At 52.8% G+C, this 24,585-nt stretch overlaps 10 protein-coding genes across 10 annotated transcripts; 4 read left to right on the forward strand and 6 right to left on the reverse strand.

Annotated features, from left to right (window-relative positions):
• Window positions 1–491: 491 nt before the first annotated feature.
• ALTATR162_LOCUS10882 (uncharacterized protein) lies at window positions 492–1,734 on the forward strand (the record flags this gene model as incomplete). The annotated part of the gene is made up of 5 exons (XM_043318522.1): window positions 492–578; window positions 644–801; window positions 860–922; window positions 973–1,590; window positions 1,623–1,734. 5 exons carry the CDS (start codon window positions 492–494, stop codon window positions 1,732–1,734), a joined length of 1,038 nt encoding a protein of 345 aa, XP_043174457.1.
• Window positions 1,735–1,896: 162 nt separating this feature from the next.
• Window positions 1,897–2,743, reverse strand: ALTATR162_LOCUS10883 (uncharacterized protein; the record flags this gene model as incomplete). The annotated part of the gene is made up of 3 exons (XM_043318523.1): window positions 1,897–2,526; window positions 2,591–2,670; window positions 2,722–2,743. 3 exons carry the CDS (start codon window positions 2,741–2,743, stop codon window positions 1,897–1,899), a joined length of 732 nt encoding a protein of 243 aa, XP_043174458.1.
• A 2,303-nt stretch (window positions 2,744–5,046) lies between these two features.
• Window positions 5,047–7,381, reverse strand: ALTATR162_LOCUS10884 (uncharacterized protein; the record flags this gene model as incomplete). The annotated part of the gene is made up of 3 exons (XM_043318524.1): window positions 5,047–5,457; window positions 5,507–7,055; window positions 7,116–7,381. 3 exons carry the CDS (start codon window positions 7,379–7,381, stop codon window positions 5,047–5,049), a joined length of 2,226 nt encoding a protein of 741 aa, XP_043174459.1.
• A 460-nt stretch (window positions 7,382–7,841) lies between these two features.
• On the reverse strand, window positions 7,842–11,517 carry ALTATR162_LOCUS10885 (uncharacterized protein; the record flags this gene model as incomplete). Its single annotated transcript, XM_043318525.1, has 5 exons — window positions 7,842–9,228; window positions 9,278–10,688; window positions 10,735–10,801; window positions 10,851–11,386; window positions 11,454–11,517. The coding sequence occupies 5 exons, from the start codon at window positions 11,515–11,517 to the stop codon at window positions 7,842–7,844; spliced, it is 3,465 nt and encodes a 1,154-aa protein (XP_043174460.1).
• Window positions 11,518–11,875: 358 nt separating this feature from the next.
• On the forward strand, window positions 11,876–12,888 carry ALTATR162_LOCUS10886 (uncharacterized protein; the record flags this gene model as incomplete). The annotated part of the gene is made up of 2 exons (XM_043318526.1): window positions 11,876–12,472; window positions 12,514–12,888. The coding sequence occupies 2 exons, from the start codon at window positions 11,876–11,878 to the stop codon at window positions 12,886–12,888; spliced, it is 972 nt and encodes a 323-aa protein (XP_043174461.1).
• A 17-nt stretch (window positions 12,889–12,905) lies between these two features.
• On the reverse strand, window positions 12,906–14,048 carry ALTATR162_LOCUS10887 (uncharacterized protein; the record flags this gene model as incomplete). Its single annotated transcript, XM_043318527.1, has 1 exon — window positions 12,906–14,048. The coding sequence occupies one exon, from the start codon at window positions 14,046–14,048 to the stop codon at window positions 12,906–12,908; it is 1,143 nt and encodes a 380-aa protein (XP_043174462.1).
• Window positions 14,049–14,833: 785 nt separating this feature from the next.
• ALTATR162_LOCUS10888 (uncharacterized protein) lies at window positions 14,834–15,097 on the forward strand (the record flags this gene model as incomplete). Its single annotated transcript, XM_043318528.1, has 1 exon — window positions 14,834–15,097. The coding sequence occupies one exon, from the start codon at window positions 14,834–14,836 to the stop codon at window positions 15,095–15,097; it is 264 nt and encodes an 87-aa protein (XP_043174463.1).
• Window positions 15,098–16,018: 921 nt separating this feature from the next.
• On the reverse strand, window positions 16,019–17,586 carry ALTATR162_LOCUS10889 (uncharacterized protein; the record flags this gene model as incomplete). Its single annotated transcript, XM_043318529.1, has 2 exons — window positions 16,019–17,464; window positions 17,512–17,586. 2 exons carry the CDS (start codon window positions 17,584–17,586, stop codon window positions 16,019–16,021), a joined length of 1,521 nt encoding a protein of 506 aa, XP_043174464.1.
• A 591-nt stretch (window positions 17,587–18,177) lies between these two features.
• On the forward strand, window positions 18,178–19,550 carry ALTATR162_LOCUS10890 (uncharacterized protein; the record flags this gene model as incomplete). The annotated part of the gene is made up of 3 exons (XM_043318530.1): window positions 18,178–18,690; window positions 18,744–19,109; window positions 19,248–19,550. 3 exons carry the CDS (start codon window positions 18,178–18,180, stop codon window positions 19,548–19,550), a joined length of 1,182 nt encoding a protein of 393 aa, XP_043174465.1.
• A 679-nt stretch (window positions 19,551–20,229) lies between these two features.
• Window positions 20,230–21,672, reverse strand: ALTATR162_LOCUS10891 (uncharacterized protein; the record flags this gene model as incomplete). Its single annotated transcript, XM_043318531.1, has 1 exon — window positions 20,230–21,672. One exon carries the CDS (start codon window positions 21,670–21,672, stop codon window positions 20,230–20,232), a length of 1,443 nt encoding a protein of 480 aa, XP_043174466.1.
• Between the last annotated feature and the right edge of the window lie 2,913 nt (window positions 21,673–24,585).

Here is a 24,585-nt window from a genome sequence, read left to right on the forward strand (position 1 = left end):
TTCTGTAAAGGCATTCGCAGCGCTTAGTGTGTATGGGCTAATAGAAGACAAGACAATGTTTACTTGTATCTAAAGTATTCAATTAAACTCATGAGGAATGGGCCTCTTTGTAGCTGCTTAAGACGCCCTATGCGACACGAATTCCGTCATGCCCTGCTAATGATAGGATGCTGTGCACATGAAACCCAGATAGGGCTAATAGTTGCACTATGCTCAGGTGGACGTCCATGTCTCCGGTCATGACTGCTCCGACGTGGATGTAGAGGCAAGAGCGGCCAATCGCGACTGCCCTAAATTATGTGAGCAACTAGCCTGCCACCCGGACGCTAGTAAATTGGAGACGAACAACTCGACGACGAACTCTACCCACCCCATCACCACCACCGACAACCATTGCTCCACTCTCCCTCCTGCTTCGAGCCAGCTTTACATGACCATGTTGGCTCGCTCAGCACTGCGCACGGCACGCTCCGGCGCCGCCACTGCCCGCAATGCCTCCAGCAAACCGGTACGCCTCCCGCATGGCCCAACACACCCCGACAGCTCGCGCGAGCTTCATCGACGCCATCTCTGGCCGGGTTGCAATGCTCGAGCCTGCCCCCGCTTCAATTGAATAACCTGGCTGACGGAATGGGTGATACAGCGCTTCGCCTCGACATGGACCTCTGCCGACGGCGCCGCCTCGGCATGGAAGAACAACGCCCTCCCCGCAGGCGCTACCATCTTCGCCGTCGGTTCGACTGCCTGGTACTGGCACCTCTACGGACGCCAGGTCGATGCCATGACGCCAGCGGAAGAAGGGTGAGTGCGCCTGACATGGTCTGGCCTGCCGAGATATGCTGACCCTATGCTTCCACAGCCTTCACCCAACCCAATACCCATGGGAGCACGAAAAGTGGTCCAAGACCTTCGACCATGGAGCGTACGTCCTCCCTGCCATACCGCACATGCGCACCCCCTAACCTGTCGCAGTCTCCGCCGTGGTTTCCAGGTCTACCGCGAGGTCTGCGCCTCCTGCCACTCCATCTCCCGTGTGCCTTACCGCGCCGTTGTCGGCAAGTTCATGACGGTTGATGAGGCCAAGGCGCTTGCCGAGGAGAACGAGTACGACACAGAGCCCAACGACCAGGGCGAGATTGAGAAGCGCCCCGGAAAGCTGTCCGACTACATGCCCGCGCCCTACAAGAACGACGAAGCCGCCCGCGCTGCCAACAACGGTGCTCTGCCCCCCGATCTATCGCTCATGGTCAAGGCCCGCCACGGTGGCTGCAACTACATCTTCAGCTTGTTGACCGGTTACCCCGAGGAGCCGCCTGCTGGTGCCGTTGTCCAAGAAGGCCTCAACTTCAACCCCTACTTCCCCGGCACCGGAATTGCCATGGCCCGTGTTCTGTACGACGACCTGGTTGAATACGATGACGGTACCAAGGCTTCGACTTCGCAGATGGCCAAGGACGTGGTCGAGTTCCTCAACTGGACCGCTGAGCCTGAGATGGACGACCGCAAGAAGATGGGCTGGAAGGTCCTCGCTGTCACCAGTGTTTTGTTTGCGCTCAGTGTCTGGGTCAAGAGGCAAGTTCCTGCACCTCCGTCATCTTACACACAACTAACAACTATGACAGGTACAAGTGGGCACCGCTAAAGACGCGGAAGATTGTCTACCAGCCACCGCCAAACAAGAGCATCCTCGAGCACGTTCCCAAGCCAAACAACTCCGGCAAGACGAATCAATAAACATTGAGTGGTGTTCCATTTGCGCTGTTCAGGAGAGCGGGTAGAGGAAGCGTGTGTTCTATATCGTGTACATTGCCAGGTACTTCCAACAATCAGATTTCTTTGCCTCGTGACATGCAGTTCCCTGTCCCTCACGCCGCTTATTTTGAAGATACTTGTTTATCAATCTCCGTAAGATAGTTTTCTCGCAAACTCAGTAGCATCAGCTATCCCATCATGTATAGCCTTTGACCGTAGCTCTACTTCTCCAAAATAATTAGGCTCGCTGACCTGACTAAACTCCAACGATTTGAACAACCTGAGGCTCTGGGTGTTGTCTTTGTCAATCTTGACTCTCAGGTAGCTTAGAGACTTGAGCTTGTCCATGTCGTTTGTACCTGTTGCATACTCCTCCAGAATGCTTCGCAGCGAGGTAGATATATACCAGATGAATGCCTGCAACGCTTCTTTTGCAAGCCCCTTTCCTCGCGCGCCAGGCTGGGCAATCATAATTTCCAACTCGCCAACCGCGTCCACCTTTCCAGTCTCGTGACTGTCTTGCTGCCCTATATCATCATCGCATTCCTCACACGGATACAAAAAGAGGTTCACATCCCCAATCATACGATCGGGTGCATCTTCTGTTCCGGGAGTGACTTTGACCAGGGTGGAATGATTTGATGGTGCTGTCGGTGTGTCCGGTGAGGCGCAGATGATGAAAGTTAATTTATCTGCATCTTGTCGCCACGATGCCTGCATGGCGTACTCTTCCTGAAGCGTTAGCGGCTCGGAAGCGGTGAGCTTCTGCAGTTCCTATGTATCGGTCAGCTATAGGGTGCAGTAGGAAGATGAGAGGTTGTGTAGGCCTTTTGTATACCTCATCTTGCATCCATTCGTGGTATGTGGGGACATGGTGCGAACTGTACGGCACAAGAAGAAGACGGGGTGTGAGGATAGCTGAAAAAAGGTTAGTATTGTGGTATACAGTGAGGTTTTGGTAGTGGGTACCTTGGTTTTCGTTGACTTTCATGTTCGCGGTGATTGTCTTGTAATTTTCTTTACTTTTTAACGTCGTTTTGTTAGCATGAAAAACAGTGAAAAGCTTACATTGGTGGTACGACCAATGGATTTGGTATTCTCACACTGAACCAAGATGTATGTATGCGTGTTGTTTACTCAGGGTCTAATCTTTCACGGCCAATATGCTATGCCGTGTGCTGTTGTATGTAGTTACAGGGTACCAAGGGCGATGATTTACGCCATGGTCAAGTTTATCTGCCCGGACGCCGACAATGTTACGCGATTCAACCGGCAGCCTATAGACTTCCATACAGCCAAATGATTACCAACTATTACAACGTATATTTAGTTCCAGTTCAGAAGGCATGTAGGTCCGTTCTCGAACTGACCAACGAAGGTACAATTTTTGGCCGAACGGCATGAGATGCGGAGCGGGAAAGCATTGGGCAATGCTTGAACGCGACCTGCCTCCATCATGCCGCACTCTTCCATTGAACCGACATCGCATTCTACTAACAATAACTGTGCGCAGTCTCATGGAAATATCCATCACAGATATTGCAAACACGAAGCGCTATGCTGTAGACTGTTAAGATAACCCGACAGGAATGCGCCCAGAGATAGAAACGTGTCCGACGTCAACAACACTGCGCTGCATCACCCACAGCGTCCCGGGACGATCGCCCACACGTCACAAATGGAGCCAACCCGCGTCCTGGTAACAGGAGGCTGTGGCTTCCTAGGCACCGCCATCGTCTCCGCACTCTTAAGCACGAAAAGATACGCCATCACGGTCATAGACGTTAACCCGCCCTCGCTCGGCAGCAACACCTTTACCAACAGCGTACGCTATGTTCGCTGCAACATCATGGACCCATCTTCCCTGTTCAGTGTCTTTTCCGAAGCTCGACCTGCCGTCGTCATCCACACAGTGGGTGTCTTCCCTCTGGGTACGAAGCGCTACTCCATGCGGGGCAAAGGCGCCGTCTTCAAAATCAACGTCGAGGGAACAAGGAATGTTGTGAATGCAAGTAGGGATTGTGGCGCAAGGGCTTTTGTGTACACGAGTAGTGTGACTGTTGTGTTGGATGATTTGGATCGCGATTTCAGGAATGTAGATGAACGTTGGCCCACAGGTCGTGTGCACACGAGCTATGGACAGAGCAAGGTAACCGAGTTTCTCTTTTTTTTTTTTTTTTTTTTTTTCCTATTCTCCTTGTCCATTTCTTGGTGTACGCCTGTTCTATATTCATGTTCTCCATTCTGTATGGAGTTTTCGTGGAAGAAGTTTCCAACTATTCATTTCCATCACACCAAACATTGCTTCCTAGCTACCTTACCTCATCTCCAATCCTGAATCCTCTGCCCACACCTCGAGATGAAAATAAGATAAAACAAAACAAGAAACTCACCTTTAATAGGCACTCGCAGAATCCATTGTTCTCTCCGCAAACACGCACGACTTCGCCACCTGTGCTCTGCGTTCAGCCCCCATCTTCGGCCGCAACGACACCGTCTGCATCCCCACAATACACTCCTGCATCTCTGCGTACCAGACACCCTTCATCCTCGGCACAGGAACCAATCTGCAAGACTTTGTCTACGTCGACAACGTAGCGGACGCACACGTCCTCGCCGTCGGCAATTTGTTGAATTCGCAAACTGCTGCCGGTGAAGCCATGTTCATTACTAACGGCGAGCCCATCACAGCGAGGGCCTTGTGTCTAGCAGTGTGGAAGGAATTTGGCCACGTTCCTGGGTTCCACATCAGGGTTCCGGAGGGATTGACGTGGTGTTTGGGTTATTGTGCCGAATGGGTTAGCTGGATGACGGGAACAGAGGGTGTACTTAGTCGAGGTATCGTGAGTGACGGGTGTCGCGATCGCTATGTTAGCATATCCAAAGCAAGATTGTTGTTGGGTTACAAACCTAGGGTTGGCTTGGAAGAGGGTCTCAAAATCAGTTGTCAGGTAAGTTGAAACAAAGACTGCGTAGGGCGAGCGGATGTGAAGAAGAATAAGGGCTAACTTGACGTAGCATTATAGAGCTAAACTGGAAGGAAGGAAGAAAACTTGACCTGAGAGACACTGGGCTTTGTTGTACCGCATGTAGTCGACCATCTGCACTTCTCCCTCCTGGACAGGAGATGGGTGATGCAAGAGCTGTTGCCTTTACGATTGATGTAAAGAGAATATGTTCAAATGTACTATTTAGTGCCATTGTTCGTCACGCATTGTATGTTTGCGGAAATATTTTCGCAGCACGTTCTTTAGAGCTGCTGTCACTCACTCGTGTTTCTACTCATCTAACCACTTAGTTCACGACTTCTTCGGTCTCGTCAATAATCTCCTCTACAATCTCCTCAATCTCTTCCTGGTGTCCATCATCCGCCTGTCCCGGCGTCTCCCCCTTGAGGGTCGCCAGCTCGAGGTCGGCTCCTTCTTCGCGCAGCCTCTGGGTAACCTCTTCGCGCCACCTGCGCCACTCATCCAGCATCTCGCGGCGAGCTTCCACCACTGCCTTGTTGGCGGAGCTCTTCTTGGCAACGTCTTGCTCATCAAAGACCTTGGAGTAGTTGCGCAGGTTCTTACGGATCTCGGCCTGCTCTTCCTTGGACAGGAGGGTTGGGGGACGTGGGCGCCAGAGGAGCTGCTTGAAGCCTTCAATGGCTTCTTCACGAAGGAGTGTGCCTTTGAAATCGTAGAGATGGTAGCCGTTTTCCATCTAGTGAATGTTAGCAGAAGCAAGAGGACGTGATGGCAATGATACGTACGCGATGACGGAAAGCACTGGCGACGGTGGCGACATAGCGGCCGGTAGGGTCCCATTCGATGTCGGTTACACCGTAGTGCTCGGCTGTATCCATGAGCTGCAGATTGGCGTTGACTTCCTTGTCACCCTTTTCAGACTCCTCCTTTGGCCTGTCGAAGCTCATGTCCCAGAACTCGAGTTCAAAAGACTGTTGAGACTGTAGAGCAGCGACAACGACGAATCGTCCCTTGGGTGACCAGTAGATGGCATTGCTGTTCTTCTTGTCAACGGTTCGGATGTGACGGAAGTTGCCAGGTGCGCCACCCTTGAGCTTCTCCGGGGCGAAGAAAGAGACGGCAGTCTTGGGACCGACGGCAGCGCCCTGAATGACTTCGCCAGTTGTGATGAGCACGAAGCGGTTGCCCTTGGGTTCCCAGGCAAAGTTGATGACAGTGTCCTTGATTGAATCGACAACTTCAACGGGCACACCCTTTTCGCGGACACGGAAGATTTCCAGGTTGGTGGCAAGAGACTTCTTGGACTTGGAGTGACGGTCGACCTTGACGCAGACGTAAGCGGCTTCGGATTGCCAGTGCAGCTTCGCATCCGAGACGTTGAACAGATTTCGGGTGCGCACAATCTCTTTTGAAGGAACGGACATGAGACCGACTTTGGCGGGATTGCTGCCGAGTTCGGGTGTCCAGTAGCAGAAGAGCTGTTCATACGTCTTGATGCCTTCTCTCCGAGGCGTTGCGGGAGCCCATTCAAAGTCCATAACGCCCTCAATCTTGATGGATGTCTTGTCGAGGAGGTTCATGCGCGGCAGCTCGTAGATGGAGATGGACTGGCCCTGAGTCATACGTGCAACATACTTGTCATCGGAGGACCACTTGAATGTCGGCCACTGCAGCTTCTTCTTGACGGGGTTGCCCTCGGCATCGATGCCACCAGGTACGTCGATGGTAGCAAAGGAGCGCAGAGGCTTGCCTGTTGCAATGTCCCAGATGATGTAGTTCTTGCCGTCCTCCTCGAGCGAAAGCGATGGGACGGGGTGGTTCTCGTCGACCTGGAGCGGGCGGTGCGACCAGGTGGTGAGGTACTTTTCGCTGGGGGAGAAGTCAACGAGGTTGACGCCGGGATGAGCGAATCGCTTCTGCCTGCTCCAAGCCTTACCTCCCCACAGCTGAACACCTTGGGCGTGCATAGAGGTGAGGTAGGTTCCCTGGGGCGACCACTGGATGAAGGACTCGGTCCAGTTCTCGCGGTCGACAACCTGCTCGGGCTGGTCTTCCTTCTCGTTCCAGAAGACGCCGACCTTCTCCTGGCGGTACATGGCCATTTGGTCGCGGCTGTCGGGGTCGCCCAGCCACCACCTCAGGTGCTCCTTCTGCTCAAAGGGCGGGATCTCGGGCGCGTGGTATTCCTCGTCGATGCGTCCCTCCTTGCCGTAGCGGTCGATGTCGGTAAGCTTGTTGACGGCCATGGTGTGTTTCTTGTCGAGCGCAGTTCCATTCAGCTGCTTGACGGCCGCGACGGCCTCGGCGGGCGCGCTGTATTCGACAAAGGCATATCTGTGATGCCGTCAGCCCAGGTCCAGTCTGCCAGCGCCCTCGGCGCCAGATACAACGTACCCCTCGGTCTTGCCCGCCTCGCTGACGGGCATGTGCACGCCATCGTCCTTGACCTTGCCCACGCTGTTCAGCTTCCTCAGCACAAACTTGACGAGCTTGGCCTTGCTGTCCTCGGGCACTACAGGCAGTCCATCGATCACGACAAAGGCGTCGAGCCCCTCATCGAGCCGCACCTGGAACTGGTCTTCGATGTCGGTAAAGTCGATTTGGCTCTCGTCGAATTCGTCGTCGCCGTCCATGGGCAGGTTAGAGTATGCGGATGCCATGATTGCGGTGGTGAGTGCGATTGCGGCGGCGGGGTGCGGGTTGGTTATAACTTTGCGACCCAGGGAATTTTGGTGCGCGCTAGTGGGGTCGTTAAAAGACCGCCATTCCGACTCACAGCCTTTGGAATTCACAATCACACAACGTCGTGACTCTTATGTTCTGCCATTACTCATTACACTATACACACAACACGCCGAAGATATGACTGCAAGGCCGTTGAGTCAAACGTGACTCCCAGAGAATAAGCCAATCGCCGCCCACTGGAAACATGGTACAATGCATCACAGGCCGCACGCATAACCGCAATGCGCCCCATCCAACGTGAACTAGATTGCACTCTTCTTCTCCTCGCGTCGACCGTGAGTTGTTCAGCCCGTTGACGCCCATCGCACAAGTCCGCACGCCGCCCAGGCAAGGTATACGCTAGAAGAACAGAAAACAAATAAGCATCAGCTAGCCCTACGAGCCGCGCTTACCTTCACTCAAGTCCACATTTGGGGTTTTGACCAACCTTCCGCTCGCCGAAACTCGTTTTTGCAGTCGTGCGTCCCGTTCCCGCGCTCGTTCCGACGGAGAGCTGCCGTTTCCTGCCATGATAGGCGGCAACGACGGCAATTTCTCTGCGCTGGGTGGGGGCTGACTTCCCACCATGGGTGCTGGACGTTTGCCAGCACGCTGCTCTGTCTTGAAGTCAAGATAGCTTCGTGCCGAGTGCCCAAGTGGGATGGGCGCCGGCAGCATCGGCAACTCTGCGCCATTTTGCAGCAGCAGCTCTGCGACGGGGAAGGCTTTGCGCGTAGGCTGTGCTGTGCCTGGGCGGACGCCTGAGCCTGGAGAGCTTGCAGGTGATGCTGTGGCTGAAGGGGACGCTGGGTCGGCGGCTGCAAGCGCGAGAAATACTGCATGCGTGCCTCGTGATCGATCGCGTGCGTTCGCATTCGCTCTCAGTGCCAGCGCGTAGAGTACGTTCTGAATGTCGTTCTTCTTAACCGACGCTAAAAGCGTCTCCTCTGGGTTTGCGTAGTGCGACATGTTCGGTGTTATGGGTGCCACGAATGCTCGATCGGCGTACTTTGACGTGATGAAGTGCAACCTCTGCTCTCTCGTCGACATTGGCCCTGGCTTCAGCCCTGGATCTAGCCTTGCTTCCCATATAGAATTACTGATGCGGTTGCCGATCTTGAGCAGTATCTCGATGATATCGGGGGTGAAGGATGTAACATCTAAAGTCAAAGAGCGCACTTTGGTGATGTGCGTGCCTAGTGATCGATGAATGCCACTGCACTCAATGCAAATGATGATGCCGAGATTGATGGAAACCCAGTCGACTTTGATCTCAGTACCGCAATCCGCGCACACCCTGTTGTTAGAATCTGCATCTCTGACTTGCTTGAGCAGCTTGCCTTCGTCGCCGAACGTCTCCTCCCGCCGGTAACCGCCAGGCCGATCGCCTACTGTAGCATGTCGCGCGGGTGCCTTGGAGCCGTATGTGTTGCGATGGCTTGACATTGATGGACTCTTTCCGGTAAGCACTGATGCAATATCACGATGCGTTTGTCCGGGCAGTGAATCAGTGGATGGCCGGTCAGATTTTCCTGCCGTCTCGACGGCTGTCTGCAAAGCATTGTTGACTGCACTGATCCATGACTTCATGTCTTCTTCGTTGGTCGCCTGATACACTCGAGTATATTGTGGGGTGATGACTTCGAAGCAAAATCGGCGGTCCGCATTGCGTGCTTCTCTTACCGAAGCCATGCGAAGGTCGATTGGTTCCATGTGGAGCTCCAGACTTTGCTTCCAGTTGGTGTACTCTGAAAGTCTACCCTGATCAAGGACGATCCAGAACCTGGAGATTGTCAGCACGGTTTTAGTTGGTTGGTGAAGACTGTACTCACTTGTGCCAGGCTTGCTTGTTCAAGCCCTTGGGATCCACATGGCTTCCAGGCCTGCTCAGTGCCCACAAAAGACCTTCTTTGCGATGCGCACCTGAACCAGCTTCAGCCATTGCAGCAGGGTCCTTCTCTTCGAGATCTCTGATGCCTTTGAACTTGTCCGGCTGCGGCGCCACCATTGCCAGACTCGATTTGGTGGCCTCGGGACTTTGCGGTAGTGCTATTGAGGAGGGAATGCTTGTAGATGAGATAGTTTGGGGAGGCATTACTGTGCTTTGGAACATGGGCACAAGGCTACCCTTGCGGCCAGGAGGTGGCTCTGGGTCTGACCTCGACGTTGTCCGAGGCACACTACCCGATGATGCTGCAGGAGATGTGAGCGAAGGCGCAGGCACGTCGTCCAAAGTCTTCTTGATCGTCTCCAGCGCTCGCCTCTTCTCTTCTCTTTCGGTCCTCTGAATCTGAAACTCCTTGTCTGCCTCCTTCACTTCGCAACTAAGAGCCTCTAGATGTGGCAACATGGTCTCGATCTTCTTTGCAGTCTCTAGGTAGCGCTTAGCCTGGGCGTCGGCATATCGCGTAAGGTGGGAAAGGACCTCTTGATCCTTCCGGCCTCCATGCAAGTCCTGCATAAAGGATGAGTAGTCGAATCGCTTCAGCTCAAAGTTGCGCCTCTTTGCTTGGTATTTGGAATCCGTCTCGGCGCGTTTCTTCTCTTTCAGTGAATCTTGTCTTTGCCCAAGGTATCTTCCCAGGTACTGGTAATAATCTTTGCTCTCCTCCTCAAAGTCTTTGCGCTTTGTCTCGGCCTGCTTGATGTCGATATTGTAAAGCTTGTATATGGGATCAATAATGAGTTTTTGGATGTTGGTGGTATTCGACTTTTCGTATCCAAGGATCTCCTTGGCAATCTTGTCAAAGTAGTGATCAATGGCCGGCTGCACTGCGTTTGCGTTGGACGACGAGGCCTCTCTGAGCGCATCCATGAGGTCAGCCATGGCATTGTTGCATGCCGCCTGGGCTTCCATGGCAGATTCGGCGCGTTTGAGGACTTTCTTCCACCTTGTACGCATGTTGCCCGTCTTCTGCTCGAGTGACTTCATCGTGGCGCGGAAGAGCGGCCCATCGTCGGTCTGACTGAGATCCTCGCCCGGGCGCGACACGTCGAGCTTCACCTGCGCACTCCCGCTCGACAGAGTGGTTGTCTGGCTTGGTATGAGGCCTAGGCTATGCTCTGGAATGGGTTCGCAGATTGGTGATCTCGGTGGTATGTTGTCCCACTCACGGTCTTCGCCCGCTGAGTCGCTCACTCGTGACTCTATCGACTGTGCAGACGGCACGCGCAGTCGGGGAGGGACGCCGAGTTCTAGGCGTGGTGAGGGAGATTTCGGGCTTTGCAGCTGGCGCGCCGTGTCTGGACTGGTCAGCGGGTATGTTGGGAAACAGGGCGGGGTACGAACTCTGGACCCAGAATGTGAAGCTCGCCAGCGTCTCGAGCCTGTGTGCGCGCTGGTCATACTCGACAAACTTGAGCGTGTCAGCAGTCGCCGCCATGGAGAGAAGTTGGTATACACACACTGCAACTTGTGCGCCAGCCCCCGCCGCGCGACTCGGGGGTGCGGGGCGGCGTCCATTTCCACGACCACTGGAACTGGACCGACGAGTGACCGCCGGTGGAGTAATCGCCGACTAGCTCTACCTGGGGGTTCTTGTGGAGGTTGGGATTGGCGTGGAACTCGCGCGTGACCAGGTTGTCCAGGTCCTTTGAGCTCGAGGCAAAGACAAAGGTCAGGCCGTTGATGTTGGTGTCGACCAGGCCGGTGGGGGCGACTTGGGAAGCCGTGTTGGCGCTGTAAATGGTGGGGACTGCGAGGTGCTGGCGCAGTATGAAGGTGAAGTTGAAGGTCAGCTCCTCGTCGTTGGGCAGGCGTATGAGGAAGGCGGGAGGGCCGTCGGCGTGCGGCACTGCCTCGGGGTCCTGGATGTACTCGATGACGCTGTCGTCACCGAACTCGCGCCTGGCAGCATAGCGGGTCGCGGGGAAGGCGTTGGGCGAGATGTTGAGAAGCGTGCGGTTGCGGGCGTTGGTGATGTTGAGCGAGGCCACCGAAACTGGAGGCGGGTTAGCAGAGCTCTGTCGAGGCAGCGGGCCTGGGGACAGGCGCCAATTGAGGCTTACAGCGAGTCTGGTCGCGCAGGTAGAGGGCGCCTGCATCGCCCGCCTTGCTGTTGACTGCACCCATGCCGCTAGCAGCAGCCCGTCGAGGACGAGGTCGAGGGCGACGAGGATGAGAGGGGCCGACGGGTCGTGTGCAGGAAGGGCGGGTTCTGCATGGATGATACGCGGGCAGACGGTATGCGGTATGCAATATGCGATATGCTATATGCTATATGCGGTATGTATGTATGTATGTCGGGTGGGATGTGCCTAGGTAACGTTAAGACAAAGCCATAAACGCTCCCGTCCCTGCATTAAGGCGGGTCCCCCACTCTAGCTCTAGCTCTTTTTGCGTCCCGTCTCGTCTCTTCTCATCTTACCACCACCAGAACATCACCACACGCCCGGAAGTGCTCTGGCCCGTGTCTCGACCGTCCCCCGCCATGTCTCTCCGCATCCCCACGCTGCGCCATGCCCTGCGCCAGCCCCTCGTCAACCCCCGCGCCACTCAACGTCGCTGGGCTCAGGTGCAAGACATTCGCCGCTTCCTCGTCACCCACGACTCCCAGGAGCGCATCCTCGCCAAGTACAAGGAGAAGCTCGAGCACAAGGCGCGGGAAAAGGGTCTCAAGGACCTTGACGAGCTCAAGGAGCAGTACAAGGACAGGATCGAGGAGCTGAGGAAACAGGCCATTGTGCCCGGCGCGACAGGTCCCTTGACACCGCCGCCAGAAACCACCACCACCACATCATCATCATCATCAACAACAACAACACAAGCGCCACCAAAGAGCCCCTGGCCGTCGCCCCCTCCGCCGCCCGCTGCCTCGGGCTCCCCCACCGCCCCACCACCAGGCGTCAAGACGCTCAATTCCTTCCTCGACCTCGACAAAGTCCAGACTCTCCCCGAGAAGGAAGTCCAAGCCCTGTGGCGCCTTCGACATGCTGCCAACCCGCAGAGCATTCATTTCGCCGTTCCAGCCACGACCTTCTCCCAGCTCCTCCGCAGCGCGAAACAACACCCCTCGTTTGTCCTCCCCGTCCCCGCGAGATACCCGCCGACGCCTCATCAGCGTCACAGGAACAGCCACAGACGCAGCAAGCCGCCGAGCTGCACTATCTGCAGTTCTCCCACCCACACGTTGATACTACCACGCTCATGTTCACAACGCTCGCAGAGTTCAAGCTGAGGGGCGAATTTGCGAGTCCGCACACCACCATCACCTTCCACCAGGAGCTCGCCGAGAGCCACAACTTGGTTCTGGGACAGGGCTTGGTTATCGAGAACAGAGGCGTAAGCGTCGACGAGGCCAGATGGCTCGTCATGTGCATGCAGAAGTTTTACGTGCAGACGGAAGAGGGCAAGGCACGCAGCCAACTACTCAACATGTTCACTCGCGGAGACAGCGCATTTCAAGTAGAACGACTTATAGATGAGGCAGAGAAGATTTTGTAATTCGACATGCCGCCCACCTAACCCCTCAGCGGCAGCACATGCTGCACTAGACACGTCTGCCTACAAAGCGGACATTCGGGCTTCTCCCGAGCCCAATCCCCGATACACGTCCAGCAGAAGACATGTCCACATGTCGTTACACTCGGGTCCTTCATCTCTTCCAGGCAAAGAGTGCATTTCCGATTGCCACCACCAATCCATCCCATTGTCTCCTCGTTCTCTAGCTCATATCTTGCTTTGTCCAACGCAGGTGTGTGTGTCCATTTTTGCACGTCTGATGGCGCGGCCGTGGGGAGGGCGGACGCAGCGTCGAATAACAACGCGTTGTTGGCGCTGTAGGCGTTGGGATCCAGCGAGACTTCTGCGCCGCCGCCTACAATGGCTGATGTACCTTGCGGGTGGCCGCCACCCACTGCTGCCGTCGACGAGGTGACAGTATTGTGTAGATGTAGATATGCCTGTACAGCCATTTGTAAAACTAGCAGCACACCTAGGACTTCGTAGCCGGCGCGATTATCCCCCTCTGGCACTTGGCGCGTAAAGATGTATCGTAGCCCCCATATGCGTTTCGAGAGGTGGTAGTAGCTCCCCGAGAAGTAGAATGTCGCCAGAGAGAGGGCGTAGACGGGCGATGGCGACGTAATGGTATCAAGGTTTTCGAGAATGTAGCTTTGCAGGCACATGCCTAGAGGTCGTCCTATCCGTGTCTTGCTCCCATTCTCCTGTGCCTGCTGCTGTGCTCGCGCTTGCTGTCGCGCATACCATCGCAGGTTTGCCTCGAGTTTCGCGCGCACTCTTCTTCTAAAGGCCGGCAGTGCTCTCCCAAGCACATATGGCCCTAATATGCAGCTCAGTATGTATCCAGCTCTCCGTCCCAGCGCCGGCAGTCGTCCGCTTTCGCTCTCCACCTGAACAATGTCTGTGTATTCCTCGCCCAATGTCCGATTTCCTATCAGCGTGGTCAGACCAAGGTAAAGTAGCTCCCCGAGCACACGCGTCTCGGATGCATAGGTATGCGCGATGCGCGCGCCATAGAGCTTGCGCAATAGTGTCGAGAGCTGATCCAGAAGCACGCCGGAGAAGTAGGCATCTTTCTGGTGTGACCGGATGATATCAGGGGAAGCGGCGAAGGGATATGCGTAGCGCGTTGAAGAAGCCATGTTCGTGTGCGGTAGTCAAGATGATAGTCTCCATGTTGTGTTGCTGCATACCTACCTATTAGTCGACCTCGGCATCTGATCTGTCATGTGATGAAGCTTGGCATGCTTTCTCTTTCCGTCCTCCTTGGAGGTAGACAAGAAGAACTGATCTTCTCTTCCCACGACCTAGTGATCACTCTGCCTTGTTCATATTATACGCAATACGCTCCTTCGTGTTATTGTTAAATACATGTTTCATATATACCCGCCCGTCGATTCCACCAAACCAATCACCAGGTTCGGGTTTCTACATAATATGTCCACTTGACATCCACTGCCGGAATTTGCAGCCTACCTATTCACAATGTTGTGCAGAATGGTGTTCATGAAGAGTGATCTCAATATCCAGTCGTGCAGCTACGAGTCGGTCCATCCCAACCATCTCACTGTTTCTACCTAGGATACGCGAGAAAGGGCGAGTTCTGCAAAATCTAAGCAAATTACGTCCTGATTTTCCACAGGGTCGCAAGGGCGGTAGCTCGCGACCAGAGTCTCAAGGGCAGAAACATACATCGTCTTCATTGCCATATTTACATCCTCCTACTGGGAAGCTCATCAAATCAGAAAAACCCGGTGGCCTAGGCGTGATCTCTCCGATCATCAATTGCGCATCCCACCTCGACCTTCCTCCATTGCGCCCACACTCGGAATACAATTCTTCTTCCTCTTACCGAGGTGCTTCACCCTATCGGGCCACATCCACAATTTCAGCTTCTTTGACACCATTCTCGAGCCTTGGCTCACAAATGCCCCTTTCTCTCATTAAGCACGAAGCTACTTCTCCACCCCTAACGCTGGCTCAGATCCCAGATTACGGCCTTAGTGCGTTCCTCGAAGATGACGAGGAGATAACCACTCAACTCTCTCAACAACCTCCAAAAGCAGAACTGGAGGATGATATATTGGAGGATGTGATCCAAGACGACGAGGAGATTTCCACGCTGTTGACGCAAGAATGGCACGATACAGACCAGGAGGTGTTTCCCTACACCAAGACACCCAACGAATGAAGGCGGGGGATGTCTTTTGAAGCCGACAATCCAGTTGAGTGTACGCGCACGATGTATGGGGCAAGGAAGTGGACTTCTGCTTCAACCTTGTCGGCTTGCTCGACGCGACGAGATGACCTTGGAATGAACATGCAAGACGCTGGCGCTCTTTGCAAATAGCGTCATCGTGGAGACTTTTGCCTACATTAGTATTCATGTCTTTTCGCGTGTGCTTTGTACACTGAGGTTTAACAAAACCTTCATAATCAAGAATATAGATCAACTATTCGGACGATGTTCTCACGCTGTCTTCGAAGAGGGTTCTTTTGTGTGAGTTGTGCTTCACTAAAGATTTTCTCTAGAGGTTTAGAATGTTCCTTTCCTATTGGAGTCGTAGCACCCCATTCGAAGAAGAAAGTGAACAAGTTCGGACAGTATATTCTTAACTTTGCAATATACAACAGCACTTAGTCAAGAAGCATGGAAATTTAATAATAATGCAGACTTCTAAGTTATCTACTCAAGCGTAGGATAGCTAAGTTGTGTGTCATTGTAGCAGGCTATACTAAGAGCCTTTCAGGTGTTTTTGAATGGGATGGTTGAAGGCTGTACTTCGCGCCCCGCCGACCCGTGTGTTAGAAGCGCGACAGGTTCGCGTTCTGCCTAAACCTCTTTCCGCTAGCCTTCCCGAGATACGGAAGTCCAGCATAGAAACACTTGCCCTGGTCAGCATGATGTAGACGCGTCTTCACTTACAAAAATATCCGATACATCTGCGTTTAGCACAAACACATAGCATTTATGCATATAGAGCTTTATGATGTGGTGACCTTTTGTTGTCACTAATACATGCCTCGAAGGCTGGAAAGTTCAATCATTCTTATCGCTACACTGAGTCGTGTACCGTAGAAATGGAAGTCTAGTTCTCAATTCAACTCAACCTTACCTCATCCTCACCTTTTTATTCCTCCATCCAATCCGCTCGTTGTATTCAGCGACTAGATCCGCAGCACCCTCGAGATCTTCTTCGGGAAGCCAATCATGGCTGTCTTCATATCCATCCCATTTAACAAGATAATAGTTCTTCCCATCCTCTTGGAAGTGCTCCACGATGGCTTCGACCACGTACTCTTCTGCGCCGTCTGCATCCGCATCGTCGTCATTATTGTCGTACTCGAGTGAATGGCGGTCTGGTTGCGCGGTGTGCATGTGCATAGTGTCGTTGTTCACGTCATTGTTGGGTTCGTGATGCGGCGGCGGTGGCTGTGCAGGTATTGTGTCATCTGAATCGGATGCTGCAATCGACGATCGATCAAAGAAAAGCGGTGTCTGTGAAAACATGTCGTCCGGCTTTGTGCCCGGTGCAATAGAGGGACTAGATGCTTGTGTGGGCAACGGAACTGCGCGGGTGCCTGCTAAGGAAAATTTGTCGGTAGATGGTGAGAGAGCGGGTGTGACAGAGGGGTGTTCAGACGAAAATATGCTTCCCATCCTGTGTGGTCTAGTGCATGGATGATCTGTATTGATGTTCTCACCCTCGACTTCGACTGCAGGTATTAGTGAGTCGCGCAAGTGCACTGGAACATTGGTCACGGGCCTTGCATCGTGGCTAGCGAGCGCCTGGTCCACCTGATCTTCTAGGACTAAAAGCTCTGTATGTTTCTGCCAGGGAAGAGAAGTAGAGAGCCTCCTTGGTAGTGACGATACCGGCAGGGCGCTGTTAGCGACAAAGGCTGAACGCATCAAACCGGGCGACGTCAATATTGGCTTTCCAGTGCGTTCGGTTTGGCGATTAGTCGTAACAGGCTCGCTGTCCACCAACTCTTCGCGCACGTCGTCTTCAAGTTGCCGAGAACTCAACACCAAGCCTCCCAATCTTCCCCTACTTCTTCCATGACGTCCTCTTGGCCGACCTCTGGCTCGTGTGGGTGGTCGGACAGCAAGACCCAATCCACTGAGCATACGACTTCCTTTATTAGTGTTTGGTGCTTTAGCATTCTTGTGCAGTTGCCGACGCGCCAGTTCTTCGGCCTCGGTGCGTATTGCAATGGCCTCTGCCTCTGCCTCGAGTCTGAACTGCTCCGTTTCATATCGTTCCAGTTCGGCTGGAGAAACGAATTGCATTATACATCGCAAGTCCACATCCTCAACCTCTGTGCGATTAGGACTTTCATGTCCGTCCCCAGCTTCACTGGTATATTTTATCTCTACAGTGTATTGCTCTCGCTTGATAGTGTCCTGGGTCTGCCGACGATACAGTATTCGTGTTCGCGCATTCGGAATGGGGCAGTCGTTGGGTAGTCGTGCGGTAACAATGGCAGGCTCTTTGCGAACGCGCCACAGCTGCTCGTAAACTTCAGCGCCAGGGGTGTACGATTCCCACTCCCGCTGAGACGCAATTTAGTAGTGTTCCTTGCGGCCTGGCTGTAGCATACTATATGTGTCTTGCCTCTACCCCGTCCCCTGCCACGTCCGACGTCGCGACCACCCCTAGGTCCCCTGCCCGACATGCCTTCTCTCGACAGGCGCGCAAAGCAATATGTACCGACGATTAGGCACTGTGCGGATGCGATGGTTGCAGCCACATGTATTGGTGTTCGTCATGACGAGAGTTGCGCAATGAGCGTGGGGCGCGTGTTGCGCGGAACCGTGCCCAGGTGTTTCCTCAATTCAACGGGGCTTATGTAAGCCAATATAACCCTTATGGCTACCTTTCTGATAACACTTCCATTTCCACTACACGTGCCATGTAACGACTCCAGAAACGACTAGGTAAGGATATAATGTGGTTGCGTGGATGTCTCAACGCGTCGGCATCCCTTATAACATCGGATCACCCCTTCCTTTGGCTACCCAGTTAGATATTTGTCATGTCAGCGTACCTGGATACTATGTGGCGCAGGTACCAGTGATTAACTCAGCCCTGGTGATGACCAAACATCGTTCTAGCATTCACATCCAATGAACTCGCTTTAAATCTACTAGCGTTTTACTAGCGTTCATCTGTCAGCAACTCACAGCAGTATCAAGTGCCCGGGCCTCAAGACACCTAGGTATATCAGCAATTGAAGCACCCTCTGTCAATATCCACAGCGCTCAACATGTCTCAACCAATGCTTGGATGCCAGATCGCCCCGCAATATCATCACGAATATGACTCCAGCTCATCCGGGGACTCCGACACAGGAGAGCGAGCCCTCGCAGCTACAGACTCTGCTTGCGCACAGCAGGAAGCCACCATTTTCCAAAGCGAGACGAACAACGGTATCAATTCTGTTTCAAGCAGGCCGACAACACTACAGCGTGGCCGCACGAAGAGCAGCCGCCGGATCGAACTCGAGCAGAAGCCCGTTGGATTTTTCCACTCGTCCATGGCCGGCGTCAGGTTACATGTAATCAAGCTCTGGTTCCGGACGAATCTCATCCTCGCTATCGCTATCATGGCCTTCTTGTGTCTCTTTTGGGGTGCATTGTTTCGTCAGAATGCGAATGTTAAAAGCCTGAGCATCTGGGTTGTCGATTTCGATGGTCAGCCGCCTTATGCAGGGGTCACACCATTCGTGGGTCCGTTCGTTACTCAGGCTATTCACGACATCATCGACGAGGGTGGCGTGGTGCCCGGTTATACGTTTGCTTCACCTGGGGACTTCGACAACGATCCACTCAGGGTACGAGACAATGTCTACGACTTTCACGCATGGGCGCCGTCATCATCAACCCCAATGCAACAGCGATGCTTGAGGCAGCAGTGAGGCAGGGAAACGCGAGTTACGATCCCTTGGGGGCTTGCCAGATCATCTATAACTCTGCGCGTGATCAGACTACGTCCTCGACTTACATCTTACCTAGCATGAACACGCTCCAAAAGCGCGTTGTGACCGATTTTGGTCGCGCGTGGATCACACATCTCCTCCAGAACAATCTCTCGGTCATTGACATGCACGTCGACGTTTCGCCCCAAGCTCTCGCTCCAGGAATCGAATTCGCAGTGTATGATCTCCGCCCTTTTGGGCCATCTATCGCGACACCCGCGGTCAGTATTGGGCTGATCTACTTGAGTTAGTAGTTTCCCTGTATGAACTGCATGCAAGACCTACACTGACTCCATACGCCGATATCTAGTCATCATCTCCTTTTCAGCTTCACATTCTTTTTACCTATCCATTTAAAGTATCTCTCGCCTAGAGGTCATCCACCGCTGCACTTCTACCAGCTCATTATCTGGCGTTATGTCGCAACAGTCGCGTCTTACTTTCTACTCTCGCTCGTCTATTCCCTCGTCAGCCTTGCCTTTCTCATGCCTATGGACCATCCCAAAGCAGCCCACGATCAGCCCGCCAATAACCCCAACGCATACGGTAGCGGTACGTTTGTGGTATACTGGATGGTCAACTGGATCGGTATGACCGCGTTTGGTCTGGCGAGCGAGAATATGGCCATGCTTTTGGGAACCCCTGGACAGCTCTGTGGTTGATCTTCTGGGTGATCAGTAATGTCGCGACTGGATTCTACGCTCTCGAACTTGCACCCGGCTTTTATCGCTGGGGTTATGGATGGCCTATGCACAACGTGGTTGAGCTCACCCGATCCATCCTGTTTGATCTACATCCACGCGTCGGCTTGAACTTTGGCGTCTTGTTCGCTTGGGTCACGACAGGCACGGTACTATTCCCGCTCTGCTGCTATTACATGAGGTGGAATACAGCGCGGGCTAAGAAGAATGCAGCTAAAGCTGAGGCGGATTGGCATGCGAGAATGGAAAAGGAGAGGGAAGAGCCTGGCTTGTTAGCAAGAGTCACTACGTTGGGAGATAAGAGGGGCCGATAGTTCAAGCACGGTTTCGACGTCGATGGGTATGCAAGGCATGACTATCGCAGAGGCGGCACGATATTCTTCTCGAAATCACACTATATATGGATGTCCACTCTCCTGTAGATGGTATAAAACTTGTTTCACTTACGACAAGCTCACGCTGGCGTCAGTTTCGCTAAGAGCAATTTCTGCAAGCAAGACCATCATCAGCAAAAGACAGTAACGAGCTCTCAGATGATACAGAGAAGAAAGTCAGTAACGGATTCAGAGAATGGGTGGGAAAGGATACAAAGAGAACCGAGGAATCTGAAAGTCAACAAAGAACTTGATCAGATCTACCGCTAGACTTTTGCCTTCCAGTTCCAGCCCACCAGAGATACCCTAGTAGCAACTAATAGACATCCTCCAACAAAGAACGACATACCCGCCCAGATATTCGCATATGTGTAGCTACCGTTGTGACTCTGAATGAGTGCACCAGCTAGCGGTGGACCTGTGAAACTTGATATGCTCACGACGGTGAACGCCATGCCCATCCTCACACCCGATTTCTTCAGGTCTTTCTCACGGCTCATACTGCCGATTACCGCCGGCCAAAGCGCCTGGATAACAGCGCTCCCACTTCCATATATGACAGCAAATACATACAAGGTAGCAGTGGATTTGATCCCAATCCATGCGAACATCATAACACCGCAGATGAAAGCGAAAGGTATGAGAACGTTGAGGCCCCCGATTTTGTCAGCATAGTAGGTAGGTAGCAGGCGAAAGACAAAACCCATGCAGACCTGCACTAGAAGCAGGTTGATACTTTGCTGGTAAGTGGCACCAAGGACATTCCGCGCGTAGCTCCCAATGTAGAAGAAAGCAAAATACAAGCCCCAGAAACTGAAAAAGGCGCCAGCGCAATACAGCGCGTAGGGCAGTTCCTTGAAGCTTCCCCAATCGACCAACGGACCGGTTTTCCTAGGTGGAAGTCGTGTGCGATACAACGCAATGGTGATAACGTTCATGAGCAACATGATGAAGCCGATGATACGTATCGTCCATGGAAAGCCTAAGCTAGGCAGACACTGTTGCACGATGACTGGAAAGATGACACCCCCAGTGCAGGATCCCAGTGCAGTGAAGCCCAGCGCGAAGGCACGACGTTTGACAAAGTAGGTGGATACCAGAGCCATCGAAGGGCAGAACTGCAGCCCGTTCGCAATGCCTAGACATACACCCTGCGACAGGAAGACGTGCCACACAGTTTTGCTCTCAGCCAATGTAAAGATACCAAGTAGCTGGAAGCACGCGCCAGCGATGTAGACAGGGCGAAAGAGTCCAGCATCCGTAGCACGGCCTGTGAAAGTACCAAGAAAGAAGAGCAGGAAGACCTGGAGGGATCCAATCCATGATATTGTCGAGGGCGAGATACCGAGGGTGTTCTCGTAGTACGTTTGGTATACGCCGAATGATGTAAAAAAACCAAAGGTGGTCAGGATGGTCAGATGTGTGCAGAGAACCTGAGTCCAAGCTGTGAGGCCGCCATCAGGAGCTGGACCTGGATCGAATGATGTTGCTGAGCGGCGCGAGAGCATTCGTGCGAGAGCAGGTTGATGTGGCTTGTCGTGCATGTGTTGCGCTGCTTGGTTCCCAGCTTCGGCGCTCAGGGTGGCTTCTTGTATTTCAACGTCGCGCGCGCTGGGCCATGTCTGCAGGTTCCGCTCCACATCAGTATTTGTGATGGCATGATTCTCCCGCTCCGTGTTCTTTTCTGCATCAATGCTTGGATCCGTCATTGTTACTTGCTATTCGTGATTACAAGCAAGCTTAGAGAATGAAATAAGTCCGAGACCGCATGGCATGCTTGTGATAAGTAAAGATTTGTGGTTTGCGGGAGCGGGAGCGGCTGGACGAGCTACTTTTCTTAAGCACGTCAATCCATGACGCCCCCGGAAATAAGGCGAGGACGAATGAACATCATTACCTCATGCAGCGAATCGCGAGACTAATGCCAAGCCGCTAATCTGTAAAGACGAAGTGGCAGATTTTCCAACAATGGGAAGCTTGTTTTCCCCCCCCACGATACCCCAACGATGTCCTAAGCCCTCGTATGAGTAGTCCATCGTTTGAATTGCAAGCAAAACACAAGAGGGCAATGCGCTTCAGGCCCTGGGGCGAGAGGAAAGGACTAGAGAATGGTTGACTCAAGACCAAACAAAACAGTTCTCATACGATGTCTTCTACCAGTGTACTTCTGTTTGCTTAAGTTCTTCTTTGAAGATCTGTGAATACGCAAGTGAATTTTGGGTGCCACAATAACCTTGCGTTCATCTGATTGTGTCCTATGTATACTTTAACGAACCTTCGCCTGTTCGACTATACAGGATTTGCAACTACTAATTCCTCAACTCATCACCCAAGCTACACAACGCAATTGACAGTATGGCTGGATACGATTGTAAGTGGATATCCGTTGTCTCAGTCTCAAGTCATTGAAACAACGTAGTGACGCGACTGACTTATGACATAGCCCGAAAGCGAGCTCGCGTATCAAGCCCAGATTCAGATGCCGACGACACACTACCGTCTATAAATGAAAAGCTTTTTGAGTCGACATTAGAACTCTCCGGAGAATACCGTGACCGCGCCTCCGATCTTATACGTACTGATTAACATCCTCATGCATCCCAGGCACCGCGCCATGGTTTGCCTCTGCCTGCGCGCGGTCTAGCTGGATCTTGCGCTGGTGATGGTCATACATCGCACATGCAGCCGCAGACTTGGAGAAACCCGCCAAACCGCTTCGAAGGTCACGAGGTAGGACCACTTGCATCGCGTGTTCCTCCTGTTCGCCCGTACTCTGGTCATCACAATCATCTTCGTTATCCGAGCGGCCCTTCGTCAAGGCAACTGGACCCCCTCCAGCATACAGCCCTGCGCCTAGTTACTGGTCCGTCATACCTAAGACTTGTTTGTATTGTCATGTCCAACCTGCTCATCGAGCTGGAACTCTACAAGGGTCTGCTGCTGGCTCATCTACAGGTTGCCAAGACCACGGCTATCAGAATCCAAACGACGGAGGTTCACAGAGACCGCCGCAGAATTCTCTTCCTCAAAATCCTCAGGCGCGATCACCTCATCAAGGTGCACAAGTCCCTCGGATGCCTCAATTTCATCAAAATTCTATACCTCCGCTTCAGCAACAATGTGCGCCTCCACCTGCGCCTCAGGAACGACTAGCTTCCAATATGGACGATAACAACGTTGGCTGCAGTCGAATCGAGAGGTCAACAAACTGTGTCAACCCAAGCAGATTTAGTCGACTGTTCGGGATGTGACGACTGTCGCTCACGTGTTGGCTGCTCTAACTGTAGTGGTCTTGTCGACGAAGTCGGAGCTGGCAACAAACACGCAAATCCAGTAGACCCTTGTATTCTTGCGATGTGCACTCAAAGGTTTCAGGAATGTGGGAAATGAGGAGCTAACAGCCTCATTTGGATGTGCCGTCATAGCGATGTGTAGTATGCCTTCAGGCCATGATGTAGGACCAGTTTAGACCTCAGAACCTGATTTACTCCTCGACAAGTTTTTCAATTGGTAGATCTCATATGAGAAGCTTGAGAGTGGCCGTCGATACCGATAAGGCGCTCTCTAACATAACCCTGTTACATGTCAGAAATGACGTCGTGGCTGCATGCCCTTCCAGTCACATCACCTCACCTATAAACCTGGGGCAGGTTATACATTGCATCTATACACTTTTTGCGCCTATGATTACTCTATCAGTCTGACTCAGTTCATTGCCTCCTATTATATAGTCCAACAAGAACGTTCAACATGGGATGCGGTGAATCGTCGCTCCGTGCAATGCCGTTCTCGCGTTCCGGCGATGGCGACGGCAATCGCAACAACACCAACTGCACTGGCTGCAAGGATTGTGAGTTTGAATAAAGCTTCATGATACTTCAACTCTGACCTTGCACCAACGAACCCAGGTCAAAATTGTACAGATTGCAAAGGTACGCACTGTGCAATGATGTTCCCAAAGATCAATGATTCCATGTCGCGCATGCCGCAACCTATCGCCTGGTCAACTAGCTCCTCCATTTGAAGATGGTGTACTTATACCTGCGATTCTGGCTTGTTTAATCAGACTGCTCATACTGCAAGAATTGCATCGGATGCAGCAAGGATACTTCGTGCCACAATTGTGTGGGTAGCAAAAGCAGGGACTTGCGCTTGCCACTTCTCTGAGAACCATCTATTGTTTCTATTACCTTGACTAATTTCTTGCTCTTTACGGTCTCTCAAAGCTTTGCAACTAAAACGAGTATAGACTGTACCGGATGTCGGCATTGCACGGGCTGTAAAGACTCTACATACTGTCAAAATTGCACCGACTGCGACAGCAGCAGCCACTGCCACAACTGTACCGGCTGCGACAACTGTGACGAATGTCGCAATTGTACCGACTGTACCGACTGTATAAGGTACGTAGTGTGATGTGCGCACGAAGGATGAGACAAGGGGGTTCAAAGGGTGAAGAGAGGACTGACGATTATAGTTGCTCCAACTGTACTGATTGCACGGGACTGAAGAACGCACACAACCAAACAGGTGTGCATAAATGATTAGAATGGATGATGAGTATTCTAGGCGAATATTCAGAGCTCGTACTGTTGTATGTGCGTGGCAAATAATTGTAGTGT

This window comes from Alternaria atra (assembly GCF_907166805.1).
Source record: "Alternaria atra isolate CS162 genome assembly, contig: 34, whole genome shotgun sequence".
In the NCBI taxonomy this organism is placed as follows: Eukaryota; Fungi; Ascomycota; class Dothideomycetes; order Pleosporales; family Pleosporaceae; genus Alternaria; species Alternaria atra.